The sequence below is a fragment of the Sparus aurata genome, chromosome 21 (assembly GCF_900880675.1).
Source record: "Sparus aurata chromosome 21, fSpaAur1.1, whole genome shotgun sequence".
Taxonomy (NCBI): domain Eukaryota; kingdom Metazoa; phylum Chordata; class Actinopteri; order Spariformes; family Sparidae; genus Sparus; species Sparus aurata.
The window spans coordinates 13,196,220-13,212,758 of NC_044207.1; the positions used below are offsets into that span (position 1 = coordinate 13,196,220).

Sequence of the window (16,539 nt, forward strand, 5' to 3'; positions counted from 1 at the left end):
ATCAAACAATTGATAAACGCTAACTGGAAGTAGACACTGTGCAACCCAATGAGAGAGTCCCTTTCAGGAACTTTCCTGAGGAATTCCGGACCTGTAAAATAGAGCAATTTTGGTTTAAGTTGCTGTTGTTTAAAAAAAAAACAAAATAAAATCATATGTGGCAGTTTGAATGTCCTCAGGTGTCACACTACTCTGCTATTTACTTCCTAACAAAGTGTCTTACTTGTCATACAGGTTGCACCATTACAACAGGCTTATGGACACTTATACATTGGTTTATTGTATTTATGTAAAATCAGCTCCATTGCTAGAATCAATTTGCAAAACATCATCACGTCGTTGTCATTTCTTAAAACAAATCTGATTACCATTTGATCCAAACTTCAAATTCATTCATTTTTCCAATCAGGCAGCAAATAAAACCAATTACACAAAAACTAATTGTACTTACAACACAATCCATCCCTCCCCAAATAAAACCAATTAACCAATCAGTCACTGTAGGCTGATTTCATTTGCTATTAAGAGTCGTTTAGTGAAGGCTGCAGTATAGAGTGGCAGATAATCAGCACCACATTTGATTATCCATTGAGACAATTATACACTCAGTGTGAGAAACTGGCCGGGTTACAGAGATTATTTCTGTTATTACGGAGCTGAATGGCTCGCTTCATGGCCTCAATCCGATTTAACACTATCAGAGAGAGCACCAGTGTTGTAAACTGCATTCACACTGCCACATTACTCAGGAGTGGGTCTTATTACTGGTGTGCGTGTGTGTGTGTGTGTGTGTGTGTGTGTGTGTGTGTGTGTGTGTGTGTGTGTGTGTGTGTGTGTGTGTGTGTCTACATCTGAAAATGGAATCTAGTTTAACTGACCCATTAGCAGTTTTGCAGGCAAATTCTCTGCAGGTTTAATAATTCGAATTAACAATATGAAATATCAAAACACTACAACCAGTGTTGCCTAATCTGACACTAAACTGTCAAATGATCTAATGTGATATGAGTTACAGTAAACACATGCATATTATATTCAGAATGATTACTGCTGGGATGGTACAGGAAGTGCAGTGTCATCATCATCTCATGTACATTTTACAGTCTCATCTCAAGTTGTTCTGCCATAAGTTTAAAAGCTTCAGTTTGGCCTGCCAGATGTTTTTTGGAAAAAAAAATATAAATTACCAAAAAAATTCTAAAGTTCATAGTGTTTATGCAGCCCCATCTTGTTCTTTAAAAGTGTCGGATCCCCAATTATTAATGATCTTTCATCATCTGAGCAGGGTGGGCAGAGTTTGCGTAGTAAATAAGTCAGTTAAGGCAACTTGGGATGCAAGTACCATTTCACATCTTAACAATATGATATTGGTTTGTTTTTGGCCCGTGGGCCCCCATGGGGAAGAAGTCTGGGCTCCTCTGCTCAAGAGAGAATAACCCAAATATTAACGTCACTGTGATGTCACCCATTGGTCTGGGCCTACCTACCTTTTGAATTCTTGAGTTTGTCATTAAAGGCATCAGCATCCTGTTTTTTGGAGCCTGAGTTGATCATATTTGGAGGAGAGGCTGGAGCCTTGAGGCAACGCTGTGGAAGCAACTTGTCGACCAATCAAGACCAGAAACTCATTGAGAAACTGTTTTCTGAAGTAAAATATCAAGGGTGAAGTAGAGTCATTTTCTCATAAGCTTACATACAATTGGACTAATTTTTGCCACCAGTGGAGTTGCCCCCTGCTGTCCATTAAAAATGATGCAGTTTTAAGGCACTTCTGCTTTGGCTTCACTTTGCAGACCCAGAGACCTCGTTCACATTTGATAGAGTCAGTGGAGTAACTCTGATGATGTCATCAAATGGAAAACTCGACCTAGACTGGAGACTAAAACATCAGGATATCTGCTTCTTCCATTTTCTTTTATAAATGTCCAATATGAAATGGCGAGAGTATCCAATTGATGCAGTTATCCTAAAGAAATCCTGTTGCAATATTGTGACCTTGCATTGAACACAATGAATTTCGGCCAAGTAAACCTTCATGAATAATCATCAAAAGCTTTATTACAGAGCAGGGATAGAAACATTTTCTAAAAAATATTGCAAAGACTATTCCATTCTATTCTATTCTAGAGTGAATCATATAAATACAAAATAAGACTTGTGTACATAGTGATTTTATCTTTTGTCCTGCAGTATAGCATTGTAAGTCACATCATTCATTTGAGTGTGTCAATAATTACTGATGTTTCCTGAATGCTACATCATTGGAAATAAATCGTAATCATTCTTCTCAACGATAAGGCAACAGCTTTTTAAGACAATATTTGATCGCATTCCAAACATCTAGCAAAACTGGATCAACTCTTTCATGCTGCATCCTCTCTCGCAGCAGATATCAGATATTTTTCCAGCCGCTCGTCTAATCCGAGAGGACACGGGGTGCCAGTGAGGAGCCAGAGCGAAGAGCACCCTCTCCCCATCGGATCCTGGAGCAGCGCGGACATCCTCCGTAGCCTGGTGCTCCTCTATCGAGGCGTCCAGGTCCCCTGTGCAGAGGAGGTGAAAAAATGTCAGAGAGAGAAGTTTGTGCTTCAAACTTCTTGAGAAACTCCAAAGGGAAGAATTAGATTGTGAGTATAAAGGATTTTATATACCACATCAGGGAAAATAGATATTACCATTATCTGAAATCATCCACAATACATGAGGCACGCAATGGCTCTCGCTCTGCGTGACGTGATGTACTTACAGTGAAAAGAGTTCTGATCCTGCCTCAGTTCTACGTCCGGGATGCTTCTCCTCAGCCGAGAGCTGCCACAGGATGAGACGGCCAGACGTATCAGCTCTCTCCCACACAACTTTATCCTCTCCTGGCCGTAAGCTGTGCACACTGCAGCCACCAGCAGCACCACCAGAGACAACAAACACTTGGCACCAGACATTGTATGATGTGTCACTGCACCTGGGTCGGTCAGTGGAGAAAGAAGGGTGAGGTCTGGGACGTGACTTATGAGGGGAACTTGAGGGAGTTTATATAGTCATCGTGTGGCAGCCTAAAAAAACGCTAAGGCTGCAGATTTTTAAAAAAGATGTACTCAGCCTTGGTGGAGGACAAGAATGTACTGATCTCGAGCTCGTCACTGGAGTGAAGGCTTAATACTCTCATTAAGATAAAAACCAGGTCTCACAGCAATCTGCGGCTCGGCCTTTAGAACATGAGACATGAGAAATTTAGCAGACTGTTTGGGCCGTTAAAGGTGTAAGTATGTAAGCACTGGCCACCCGACAAATTAATATTAAAAACAAATAGGGAGAAGCATGTCACTAGAGTAATTGTTACCTGTTGCTAACCGTAGCTGCCATTAGCTAGCTCAGTTAGCAGTGCAGCTAGCAGTCTGGATTTGGAGCTCGGGGCACCAGGGAGGTGTTGGTGTTTACACTGCTAAAACAGGAACATTGGACCAAGACGGGCCAGGGCTAACTGGTTAGCAAGCTAGCTGCCGTCGATGTCTCTGCAACAAAACACACAGATGTCCTAATTTATTGTCACAGAGTTGCTTGTTGCAAGTTTGGAAGTTTCCACCTAAAATCATTACGTACTGCACCTTTAAGACAAAACATCACACAGCTCTTAAGAACTAATATATATATATTATATATACTATATAACCAGAGGTCAACAAATACGTATGTTTGTTTGGAAAATGTCAAAGCATCATAATTTGTGTGATTACATTGAACAGTTTCCTTGAACATGGGTTTTCACTCACACCTTATCTTGACACATTTTGAGGGATGGGAGCTCCTGGGAACAGACTGCGACAGGCAAAAACAGCATCAAGGACACTGACGCACCTATTCACACTCGTGGTCACCGCAGGCCAAAATTGAGGCTGCATCATCACCCAAGAGACGACTGTTTCATAATTCCTGCACTGAAGGAAACAAAATGACAGGTGGCACTTCAGCATCTTCAGTGTACTCCCAGAGATGCTTGGCATTTTAACCTCCAATGGAATTATCCTAGTATTAGTTTATTGCTCTCAGCTGATGTGCAGCAATTTTCATTTCAGAGTAGGATATGAAATTACAGACATGGGTTGTATTTGTTTATTCTTTTCGCCATACCGATTCTTTACCTCTGGTAGAAGATGCTGAAATTGATGTTGGTCATTATCCATTTCCAATCCCGTCAACCCAGACGTTACAGAAGTTTAACTCACCAGAGTTGTTTTGGCTCTTCTTCATACTGAGTCAAAGACAACGAGCACACGACTTGCTTTATCTCTTTTTGTGATGCAGGGAATCAGATCACACCCAAAATCTAATTCCAACAAAAAGGTTGAAGTTTCCTTTTACATCGGCTTTTGTACCACTGACTTTATAATGGCTCCAGGGAAATTTGTTCTGCCTCAGTGTTTCCTGTTCGTGTTGTGTTCTCTGATGCGTCATTTTTTGCTGTTGCTTTGTTTTTGTTTTTTCCTTTTAACTCTGTTTAGCTTGGCACTTCAGGGCCGCATTAATTAATGATGCAAAAGTAGTAATACCTTTCTGTAAAAAAAGGAAAGTGTGTGAAGTTTTAGTTTCGGCGATGTTTTCTCTGGTGTTTTTACATTTTGAAACAAGTCCCCATCCACTTCAGTAGTTCAGGTGAACAGATGATGGCTGACTTGTCATTTTGGGGTGAACTTATCCTTTAAGGTCTGTGAAGAGCAGGTATGACACCTTGTTAACATTGTTGAAGTTTAGGTCAGGTTTAGGCCCTCAAACCAAAACATGCATTGTGATAAAACACACTGTACGGTATTATATATTATTTCTAGTGGATGAGAAACAATGAGTCCGTGTAACCTTCAACCAACTGTAGTGAATAGTGCAGATTTTCAAACGGCCTATGTATACAGTTTACTTTAGGTCTGAGGGATCTGTCGGCCCGTCTGTCTGTCTATCTGACTGATCTGTTCCTGATGTCCCTCTACACTGTGTCTACCCCGGGCCATTTGGTCCGGGCTAGGTCACTAGAGAGTTTTAACCGATGCTGACGACACTATTTAAGAACTGGCATCCCTCCCATTACCTTATCCTGTAATGCTATTAGACTGGCAGCACCGTCCCTCAGGCCAATGAGAAAAGTAACCTATCTGTTAATAGACACAGACATCAAGTTTGTATTTAAAGGAAAAGTGAACGATTAAACAAGAATGTCGTGAAAAATTAGATTTTCTTTTTCGACAGAGTAAGAAATCTGCTTTTTTCACTTTTCAAAGGTTTTGACAACAGTGTGTGTTCCATATGTTTTACATTATTTCCAGTCTGCTTGTTTCATAGTTTTCATTTTATGCACAAGAAAGAAAAAGTTTTTACACGTTTTACAGTATCTGTACATGGCGAAGCTCATTTTTTACAGCCATTAAGGGGTATACAGTTTCATGAATGAACTATAAGTGCCTGTAAAATAAAATACATCTCATGAAGTTGTCCTTCTTTGTCACCTTTTCTTTGCATTTTTTCAACAATGCAATTTTTTTAAATCACATTCGCACAGTTACACGTGTTCACACACTTCTGCAGGTATTTGTGGACCTGTTGAAAAGCCAAACAAAAACAAGGAGGGAAATACAATGCTGTTGTTAGTTTTGTTTCGTACAGGTGAAGCAGAGGTCTAATACATCATAGGGATCTGTTTCTGTAAATCAGAGGTTTTTCATGACCAGAGGCACAACACGTCATCAGTACAATTATATCTTATTTTAACTCTCCTTTAAAATCCTCCTGTTTGTTTAAAACCAGCTCACTGAACAGGACAGTCCTGAGTGAGAGGCCGTTACTCCTACCTTTAAATTTGCTCATGCAGTTGCCTACACTAGCTCTTTCTGTGTTTGGAGAGTTGTTGCCCAGAACAGGAATTGGTTTAACTGAATTATCATAAGAAGCTGAACACAGCACAGCAGCACATACAAGAACGGTTCGACAACAGAACTCAGTCCTTCTTCTGACATCTAGAGGTCAGTTCTTGCTCCCTGCAGGGATCATGCCAAAGAGATGTTGGATGACTATTATCAGCCCCATTGCCCATGTGTAACAAGTGAGCATGAAAAATGATGTATCTCAATTTACCCACATGAGCGTTGTGCAGTATATGAGAAAATAAGCTTTTTCTAAGAACTTTAACGGCACCTGATCAGATCCTCTCCGCCACAAAAATAGCACAGAACATGACTGACTTTTGCCCTTGTCTGACCAAGTAGCTGGCGCAAGAGCAAATCCTGGTAATCCTTGACAACAAAATTACACTCATGCTCCTGATCGCTTCTGCGCCTCATCTCCCACTTAGGTGCAGTCGAATGCACGTTGAGCGAGCTGCAGACAAGAGAACCACTTTACCGATACATGAAGCATGGCACATGGAAGAGTTTTACTCTGAGAGGTTTTCATCAATTGTACGTTGAAATACGTTGCTTGTGTTTCCTAAAAAACTAGAATGTGACGACAACAGTTCATCTTGATCTTGAGACCAGTCAGTATGAGTCAAAAGTACAACACGTGACTGAAAATTGAAGTTTTACTGTCTTTTGTGCGGAGTATGAGTAACTAGACCACAATGTTGTTATCCAGAAGTGTTCATTATTAGCACTTCCAATGAAAACAGTTCCTCGCGAGCTCCCTTGAAGTGATTAAAGAGTAACACCGTTCCATTAATAATGTTATACTTGACCTCCTCATGTCAAACATCGTCTTCAGTTTAATCAGAATTAGCCTGCAGCTGCTATTCTTAGAAACAGATAATGAGCTGTCTCGTGGGAGCATCTCATCCATTGAGAGGATGTCTGAGGAGTCATCAGCCATAGCGTGCAAACAGCACCTACTGTAAAGCTGAGGCTTAAAGCTTATCTCAACTTGCTGCTGCCTCCATCTTCTCCCCTTAGATTGTTTATCTTAAATCACATGGGCTCGGAGTTGGAGGCAGATGGGGTCTTACATGTTCTAGGCCCATGGGCGATAAGGCCATTTAGGGTTACAGAGGTCGCAAGTTGGCAGCTTGGCTCACTCCTCGCCCTCGTGGATGGTTTGCCTCACGCTGGGCCTGTAATGTATCTCATCATCGGAGTCCTCCGGCTGGGCTTCGTAGCAGCTGTGGAACTTGTTCCTCAGACGTTTCCTGAGCTGGAAGGTGCGCTCCGTGTTTGTCACGCTGTATTCCTGTTCCTTCAATTTGGCGTAGTAGTCGGAAAACTTGTTGAACAGGATGGAGATGGGCATGCCGTTGAGGATAATGCCAAAGGAGATGCAGCCAAATGCCACACAGCGGCCAAGATAGGAGATAGGGACGACATCGCCGTAGCCCACAGTAGAGATGCTCACCTGTAGGATGGAAAGAATAATTGAGCGGGGTTTGCTTGATTCGTACTATGTGTTACTCTATAAAGCTCCTGTTTGTAAGATAGTTATTTTGAGTCTCATTCCAAACTGTTTCAATTCATACTGCACCTTTAATGGCCAACTTGATACTGTCGGGGAGTCTGAAACCCAGTATAACCAGCAGTATTTGACGAGTTAAGAATGAGACTCAAAAATCCACATCTTAAAAAATGCAGCAAGAAAGTGAAATATCTGGATTTCCCCTATTTTGTTCCAAACAGGGACGTTGCCTTTCACCCTGCCCCTAAATGCCCTTTGGCACGTGGCTTCCCAAGAGTCCGATAATGAAATAAACCTTGAGGAACGCACTGCAACACTTTCTGACTCTCGAATGCAATCACTGTGTGACCGTCCACAAACAACACGCATTACACTGTATTAGAGAGGATTAGACACATAGAAGTTAACAGCTGCTCCCAGATAAAAAAAAAAGCAAATGTCCCTAAATGAGAGTGCAAGGCACTAGTACTCTAGTATATTAAAAACAGACGCAAAAGTCAGATTTGAGTCTCTTATCCCATATTATGCTTAACTCCGTAACCCATTTCAGAGGAAATGGATCTTTTTATCTTATGTCTGACCGTAATTTACCATCGAATCAGTTTTACACTACTGCATTACCACTTTCGCCAATAATTAAAGGGATAATTTGACATTTGGGGAAATAAATGCTACTGTTTTCTTGCTGACAGTTAGATGAAAAGATCAAAACCCATGTCATGTTTATTACGGATGAAGATAGAGCAAGCAGTCAGTTAGCTTAGCCTAGCATAGAGACTTTAAACATGGCAAAACCAGCTAGCATGGCCCTATCCAATATGTGAAACAAAATGCCAACTATCAACTCTAGAGTAAACTGACATTTTATTATCATCGGTGCAAAATTGTCAAAAGTCAGAAGAGTGGAGCACCATCCTCAAAGACCAAGATACCCGCCGGCAACCTGATATTAGTTCTGAAAAGTCTGATGACTTTTAAACACACAAAAACAGATTTTTCTTTACCATCTTGCTGTGGGTGCATTTGTTGGTAGAGCTGAAAATACAGCAGAGAACATGACCTTGCACTGCGCACTCTTGGTCTGACTTGGCAGGCAGCATAAATCCTAGTCGGCCTAATCCTTGACAGCTGAAATGCACCACACTGCTTGATCATGCTGACACCCCTCCTCCATACTAAGCTCCGACTCTATGTCCGGGTTCACAGTCGAGCGGAACAACTTAGTAAGCTATAACAGTTAATTGATCCTGAAGAATCTAAGTAGCAGCTATAAGATCTGATTGAATCCTCTCAGTGTTGTGCACCGTCTCCTGTTCTATTAATAATAACGGCAATTCAGGTGTAACCTGGTATCATCGTGGTTATGTAGTCTGGTACAAGTCGCACTATGGCTTGAATTTCTAGATTAATGTGATTTTCCATCTGATATTTCCATTAAAGTCCAGAAAAAACGCATAAACGAAAAATATTAACAAACTTTACACAATTTGGAACAGCTTAAGTAGAGTGATAAATAAAAAAATACTAAAAAACACAAAAAAACTAAACAAATTCTAACGGGTGTGATGAAAGAAAAATCCAGAACCAAAATTTTTAATGAACTGGATTTTGAAGTTAATACTCACTGCAGCCCACCACCAGGCATCTGGTATGCTGCTGAATGGTGTCCCAGGCTGATCCACCTCCACAGAGTGCATCAGAGCAGAGAAAGTAAAGATGCCCATGGCGATGAACAGGAACAGACAGCACACCTAAAGAATGACAGAAATAATATTGACATGTAAACATTTCCATTCATATTTGGTGTATTCACACATCTAGAACCACCCATCAAGTCACATGATAATTTAATTGGTTTTCAGTAATTACACCTTTTGTTGTAAGACATAAATTACATCACTAAATGTCCCACAATTGAATTATAAAGTGCTTTGGTGACTTAAAAAATGATGCTCGCTAACAAGTGTTATTTAATATTTAATTATATTATTATTGTTTATAGTATATTTTGCATATTTTGTTTTGTTGTATATATTATTCTTGTTTATAGTATATTGTGCACTGTATATATACGTATATATATATATGTATATATTGCCTTCTGTTTATGTTATGTACAGAGTGTTTTATTTGCAGACCCACTGCTGCTGTAACAAAATAATTTCCCAGTCTGGGATCATTAAAATAATTCTATCTATCTATCTATCTATCTAAAGTGGCCAAATGAGATGACAGAATTTGTCAGCAACATTAAATGTCATCACACCGAACACAGAGACTCTAACTTTACAACTTGTAGATTGATCAGTTCTTAAAAAACGTCTGTAGTGATTGTGCAGTAAGACGCTTAGCGATGTTGATCCTGAGCGAACATTTTGCCGGTGTAGACATAAAAACCTGTATTTTAACCTGTTATCAATTTTTTTCCAACTCAGGATGAAGGGAAAACAATCTTATATACTTGTTGGCATGTGTTTGCAATCCCAGCAGTTACAACAACATTAGCATTCATTTGGAGTCAAGTTTTTGACCAACTGATAAACGTCAGTCCAATGTTCACTTTGTGTTTAACTCTCGTCTGGTCTCAACCAACTCTTGAGAAACATAAATGCAGCTGAACCCTGCAGTGAGATTAAGCAGTAAAGCTTCAGGCCTGTAAACTAATGTAAGTAGCTGACAAAAGATAAAATGAGGGCTAGTTCTCTGTGGGTTCAACACTGCGAGTGACCACTTTCATACACAATCAGTCATTTGATTCATTGTTAACATTCTACTTATAGCTGCTCCAACTTTGGAAGTTATGTGTGTTGTTCTGTTTTATTTTTGCAAGTCCCCTCAGTTAAAGCATCAAAATGTAACTTGTTGAAGAAAGGTGGTTGGCTGCTGGGTTTCATCCCCAGGTCATCAAATACTGCCTTCAAATTGGCATTTTGGGTTGGACGCCAACCCAAAGCATCAGTATTTGATGACCTGCAGATGAGACTCAACAAACATTTTAATCCTGGAAGTGAAATTTAGACATCCAAAAATGTTCTGTTAGATATCTCTTGTTTAAATATCCCTCCATACCTGCTCGGAGCACTGTCGGATGGTGAAACCAAATGCCCTCATGCCAGTGGAGTGACGGGCAAGCTTCAAGATACGGAAGATGCGCATCAACTTGACAACCTTGAGCACCTTGCTGACTTTGCTGACCCTTGCCATGGTCTTCAAGTCTTCCTTTGCACTGACGTCTTCAGAATCCATAACAAACGCCTCAAAAACGAGCTGGATGAAATAGGGCATAACAGCAACCACATCGACGAAGTTGAGGGCACTCTTCACAAAATGTTTGATGTTGGACGTGGTGAGTAATCGCAAAAAGTACTCCATGGCGAAGAAAAGGATGGAGGCAACTTCTATCCACTCCATGTATGTTCTGCCTGCAAGTTTGTACTGCCTGAGTTCCTTTACTGTATTCATTGTCATGGCAACAATTGAGATAAGGACAAAGAGACTGGAAAACACAGCAAAGGCTTTGGCTGACAGTGAGGAGTATGGATTCTCCATCAAGTCCCACAGGATCTTCCGAAAGCCCCCTAGAAACATGCTCTTGTATCCCTCGTCGTCTTGGTGGGGCTTAATCTCATCGATCAGCTCCTGGTTGACCTTCAATTGGTCTCTGATGTCGTCCAGTTTCTCCTCAAACAGAATGCGGCAGCACCTGAGAAGAAGAAGATGAAGCTAATTTATTGTCTACTTCTACAAGAGCTACTGTTCAAAATCATGCTTTAAATACACACAGCAGTAGGCCATGCTACATTTTAATACAGTCATGTACAGCAAACCTTGGAGTGTCCTTCAGTCTCAACCCCCAGAATGACATCTCCTCCTCAAAGTTGACAGGGCAGAGACTATCCATCACCCACAGGACCTTACTGCAGTAAAAGTGGAAGATGTAGTGGAAAAACATGGGGTCCCTATCGAAAAAGAATTCGTTGTTCTGAACATTGTAATCGTCACAGAGCGTCATGCGCTTCACCGGATCGTTACAGAGGGCAAGCACTCCAATCCTGGTCTTTGGATATTGGAGGACCAAATGCTTCGGGATGTGAAACACCTTTCCACCCACGTTGAGGTTGACGATGTTCGATTTCCTGGGGTTCGGTGCCTCTTTGCTCTGAGTTTTTTTCTGAACATCTGTGTCATCAGGTGTGTCAAGGGTCTCCATGGACGTCCATGGTTTCACAGAGCTGGCTTGTGCAAAAGGGAATTCAGCCTCCTGTTCTTCAACGCTTTGAGAAATGCTCGAATCCCGTTTTATGGTTGCAAAAAGACTGGAGCGACGCTTTTTCAGCACTTTCAAACCTGGCTTCATGTTCTCCATTTTGACCGCTCCTTGGAAGACAATCGAGCAAAAAAGAAAGTATTGTGCCAAATTCAGATCAAGTCAGTGAAAAGAAATAACAACAGTACTCCACAAGATCTCCATTCAGGTTGAATGTTGTCCTCTCAAAAGCAATATCAGGTTGAAATAAAGATAAAGAAAGAGCTCCTGTGTTGGTCACTCAGCGTGCAAGAAGATCAGCTGCATGCGTTAGGGATTCAGCCTCTTACTGATTCTCTAATCCTATTGCTGTTCTTTCTGTCCAAACGCAAGTTAAAAATACTGTTCACAAGGATTAGTGTTGTGATTTAAGGCTTTGAGTTCTGAGAGAGGAGGAAGGCGGAGGGAGTGATGTGATGACAGCCTCGCATTGCTAACTGGGCTATGGAGCGCTTTTGTACAGGAAGTTCATACTAATGCTACAGGTAGATTACAGTGGCTGGTTCCAGGCACTGTAATCTACCTGTAGCATCAGTATTAGTATTAGTAGTAGAAGTTGTTTCAATTTCAAAATATTTAAGTGAATTTCAAATAAAGGCAAAAACTGCATATACAATTCTGAATAGAGTAATAATTATAAAACTGAATGTTATAAAATAATAATTATGGTTAGGAATTTTAAAATGAGAGTGTAAATATGAAATTAAATAAACAAATAAATAAGCATGTTCATGCTGACTCTCCCTGCAGCAGTCATTGTGATGCACAAGCTAACATGCTGAGAGTTGCAGTGCAGTTCAGTGTGCATGCATCCTGTTGGATTTTCTTACGGTCCTTAGTGTCTTGCAGTCTATGTGTGTGCGTGTGGCAAACACCCCCAAGCAAAGACGTGGAAAATATGCGTCACTAACAATTCAATATAGAACTGTAAATAATCAACCATTACATGAAATGTAACTAATTTACATTGTTAAGTTAAATTGAGTCAAATTGCTAAAAATAATAATAATTGTAACACACAGACTAATGGTACGGCCCTACTCTCCACCCATCAAAGTATGCGTTGATGGTACCGGCCATTTGGCGGAAAAGGAAGTGGGAATCTAAAATTAAATTTTCAATTTTTAAAACAATGTTTTCGGTATTTTGTATTAATTCAGTCCATGGATATGTTTATAATTTAGCTCCAGTTAAAACAATATTGTAAAAATAAAACATATTAAGAATTTCAGTTGCCATATATCCCTTCCGTGCACCACGTGACTTCCTTTCCGGTCTAACCTGACAACATGGACGCCAGCCGCGTGCAGCCGATCAAGCTCGCAAGAGTAAGAAAACCTCTAATATCGTGAAAATAATCATATCCAGACGGATACATAGCTACGATTATAACCAATGTTTTATACGGTCTCAAAATCATGAAGCTAAATTGAGTTTTATGCACCGTGTAACGTCCGGCAAGATGACTCTCGTGCGTCCATCATGGAGGCCCGTCAATGCCACAGTCTGCTAGCTAGCTCACTATTAGCCTGTTGTGGATTTTTTTTCAGTTAACATAATTAAACCCAATGTGAAATGTCATCTAATTAGTTCTTTTTTTTTCCTCAGGTCACCAAGGTGCTCGGAAGAACTGGTTCCCAGGGACAATGTACACAGGTACGTTTACGTTATGCTAATTAAAGCGAGGAGACTGTCTCTCAGGCGTTTTACACTGTGAACTACAACGTGAGGAATTCTCTTCGATCATATCTTAAGTTAGTGTTTACCAAAAATGTAGAAAATAAATACATGCAGCAGATCCTGATAAATGTTAGAAAACGTGGGAGGTTTAGCATTTCAGCCCTTGATTATGTGCCAGTGTTCGGATCGCCTTGACAAATGTTTCTATAACGCAATGTGAGAAGTTGGTTAGAAAAAAGTTGTATTTTTGGTACGTGGGAGCTCAATCTGGTCAGGGAGTTTAACGATATTGGATGTGGTTTGCTTTATCATTTCGCAAGATTATTAGTGGTTATAATTTAAATTGGTGCCTCTAATCTTCAGTATGACAACTCAATGTCATATTTTACCTGTCGACACAAAGAATCAACTGATTCTGTTTTCAGGGCAAGACAAACTATTTATCAAGAAGGCTTAACCCTAACTTTTACTTGAGTCAGATATAAATATATAGGATAAAACAAAAATTGTTAAAAGTTAGAATAATTGGGTAAGTGCTGTTGTAGAATTGAGTTTTTCCATTTCCTGCTGCTTCTTTTTAACCACATATTTGATTACTTTACTATTTACATTGCAGATGCATGTTATTCAGTGTAGTTTTATTGTGATGGGTGGGATAATGAGTACGGACAGAGTAGTAACTACAGAGGATGCTGCATCGGAGCTGAAGTAGCGCATCTCTTAGCTCTATCAGCAATCTAACAAAATTAGGTAGATAATTCTAATTGGAGAAATGCTGACTATCCGGTCTATACCATAAATTTAGGGCTCACTTGAGCTTTTTTCTAAAATCATCTCATCTGCTCCTTGTGCAGGTCCGTGTTGAGTTCATGGATGACAGCAACCGCTCCATCATCAGGAACGTGAAGGGCCCCGTCAGAGAAGGAGATGTGCTGACACTTCTAGAGTCTGAAAGAGAAGCCAGGAGGCTGCGATAGGGTGAGGAGACATAAAACCAGCCATGCCTGTTAGCCCCGTCATTTGTAGTTGGTGTTGAGATGCCCTGCAGTGATTGTAAGAGGTTTGGGCACTGATCAAGTTGAACAGGCAATTGTCTTGTAGCATTACATGGAGGATAATCTATAAAAATACATGGATTCATTGATGGTAAAGAGAAACTGCATTTCACCTGGCAATAGTGCATTTCAAGAGTCTATCATAGTGTAGGATCCCTGCAATCAGAGAATTCTTTAAAACGCAACCTTTCCTGTGATGCGGCTTCATAACAAAAGTGTTTGAATTATTAAATAATGGGGCTCATTTTTAAGAAGAAATAAATTAAACATGTTTAACTAAATAAGCGGAGCCCCTTCGTTGGCTGTGATTCTTGATACTGCAAGAATCAAGACACAGTTGTGGTGGAAGTGCAATACTGTGCAGCACCAAGTCAAACAGAGTAGGTGAACAGAAACGCCATTGGTGTTGTGGTTTTTAGCTAGAAAATAGTTGTGAAGCAATTCATCAGTGGTGTGCTCTCAAATAAGACAGGATGTATTTGAAAATGTTAAATTCAGTGATGGTAGATAACTTTGAGTTCTCCTGTTTGTTTACAATGCATTTGAGCTGTTAAGCACATAGCTTAGCTTTAGTTGTGCTGTGGTTCCCTGGACAGGTCAGTCAGTCCTCCCATCACAGACTCATTTCTCCCAGGACTACAGGTGAATGCTGGTGGCTGTACTTTGTTACAGTTACAAAGATAGAATCACTGTTGTTGATTCAGAATATTAAATGCTTCACAGCCTGTTAATTTATTACCTGAATTATGAACCCATACTTTTTCTTTTTGCCAGTGTGCTGTTAATGCAGAGGAATTGCGAGTTAAATGTTTGAGTTGAATGTGCCTATATTTTATTTGATTTGTTGGTTGGTATGTGACTGATGTCTTCTCTTCACAGTGCCCACTGAAGCTGTGAAGTGTGAAGCCGACACGGTGGAGCAGAAGACAGCAGTAGTTTCACCTGGAATGGCCTACCTTTCACTACTTCAGATGTTTTGAAATAAATTTGGTTATTGAGATGAGTCGATGTCTTGTGTTGATTGTATCATAGTTTTTGAGAAGTCACTTGCGGTCAAGGTGTAGAGGCAACGAGATTTGACACAGATGTGTAAATATACTGCTTACCTGTTCACTAATAATAATTGTGAACTTACTGATTGAAGGCAACATTTCAATGATAAAATCCATTTATAAACTGTGATTATAAAACTGTTCACATTACTTTTCAGTTGCAATCATGAAAAATTTTACATTTTGGTACACAGACTGAAATCACTGAAAAGACAATGAACCCCACATGGACCAGTAGAGACGCACTGACTGAAAACGCAATGAAAAATAAAAACCTTTAACTTAATAGATTGAAAACTAAACATCACCTGTGGTAAATATGTCAAAGTGTATATAGCCATTAAAGCTATAATGAAAGTGATGAATATTTGATACGAACTTAACATAAGAGATCTACACTAAATGTCTTAGGTGTTAATAGAAATAATTGACGATACCTGCAAGATGAAGTAATTGTCATGTCAGCTTGAAAGTATAAAAAATAAACATCTTTCATGATCTTTATATAGTTGTTTTCCCACAAGCATCTTGTTATAAACAACAAACTTCTCTGCCCACTGAAACTAGAGAAGCTTTATTTTTAACTGACCAGATGTCAGAAGGCAGATTCAAAAGCAGACGATGATTTAAGTATTTCTGCTGCAGTTTTTTTAAATAATATAATTAATTATAGTATAATTATTGCAGAATAATTTCCACAAATTCAGTTGATAAAGTTCAATATATCCACACATGAAGAAAAGTATATTTTATCACCAGGCTCAAGTTGTGCTATTCACATTCCAACAGAGGGCAGCAGCTCTCTTATTTGATCCAGTGAGCTTACATGTCACTGCAGTGATCTCAGGCAGGCTCACCTCATCCAGTCTGGTGCTGTCTAGAAGCATTAGATGATGAACCATTTCACAGCCCCTTGCGCCTTAACTGTAACTTGTTACTTAAAAAAAGAAAAGTATATTTTATTCTCAACACACAAAACATGTAATTACAGACAGTTTTGTGGGTTTGTGTTCATGTGAGCCAGTGAAAA

General features: G+C 39.9%; 3 protein-coding genes across 3 annotated transcripts; 1 reads left to right on the forward strand and 2 right to left on the reverse strand.

The window, feature by feature from the left end:
- Positions 1-2,036: 2,036 nt before the first annotated feature.
- insl3 (insulin-like 3 (Leydig cell)) lies at positions 2,037-2,990 on the reverse strand. The gene is made up of 2 exons (XM_030403717.1): positions 2,747-2,990; positions 2,037-2,543 (listed from the first exon to the last, which is right to left on the reverse strand). Exons 1-2 carry the CDS (start codon positions 2,937-2,939, stop codon positions 2,341-2,343), a joined length of 396 nt encoding a protein of 131 aa, XP_030259577.1. The 5' UTR covers positions 2,940-2,990; the 3' UTR covers positions 2,037-2,340.
- Positions 2,991-5,322: 2,332 nt separating this feature from the next.
- LOC115573347 (potassium voltage-gated channel subfamily V member 2) lies at positions 5,323-12,032 on the reverse strand. Its single transcript, XM_030404095.1, has 4 exons — positions 11,244-12,032; positions 10,486-11,119; positions 9,042-9,167; positions 5,323-7,359 (listed from the first exon to the last, which is right to left on the reverse strand). Exons 1-4 carry the CDS (start codon positions 11,780-11,782, stop codon positions 7,042-7,044), a joined length of 1,617 nt encoding a protein of 538 aa, XP_030259955.1. The 5' UTR covers positions 11,783-12,032; the 3' UTR covers positions 5,323-7,041.
- Positions 12,033-12,929: 897 nt separating this feature from the next.
- Positions 12,930-15,460, forward strand: rps28 (ribosomal protein S28). Its single transcript, XM_030404096.1, has 4 exons — positions 12,930-13,050; positions 13,331-13,378; positions 14,257-14,380; positions 15,337-15,460. The coding sequence occupies exons 1-3, from the start codon at positions 13,012-13,014 to the stop codon at positions 14,377-14,379; spliced, it is 210 nt and encodes a 69-aa protein (XP_030259956.1). The 5' UTR covers positions 12,930-13,011; the 3' UTR covers position 14,380; positions 15,337-15,460.
- Positions 15,461-16,539: the final 1,079 nt, after the last annotated feature.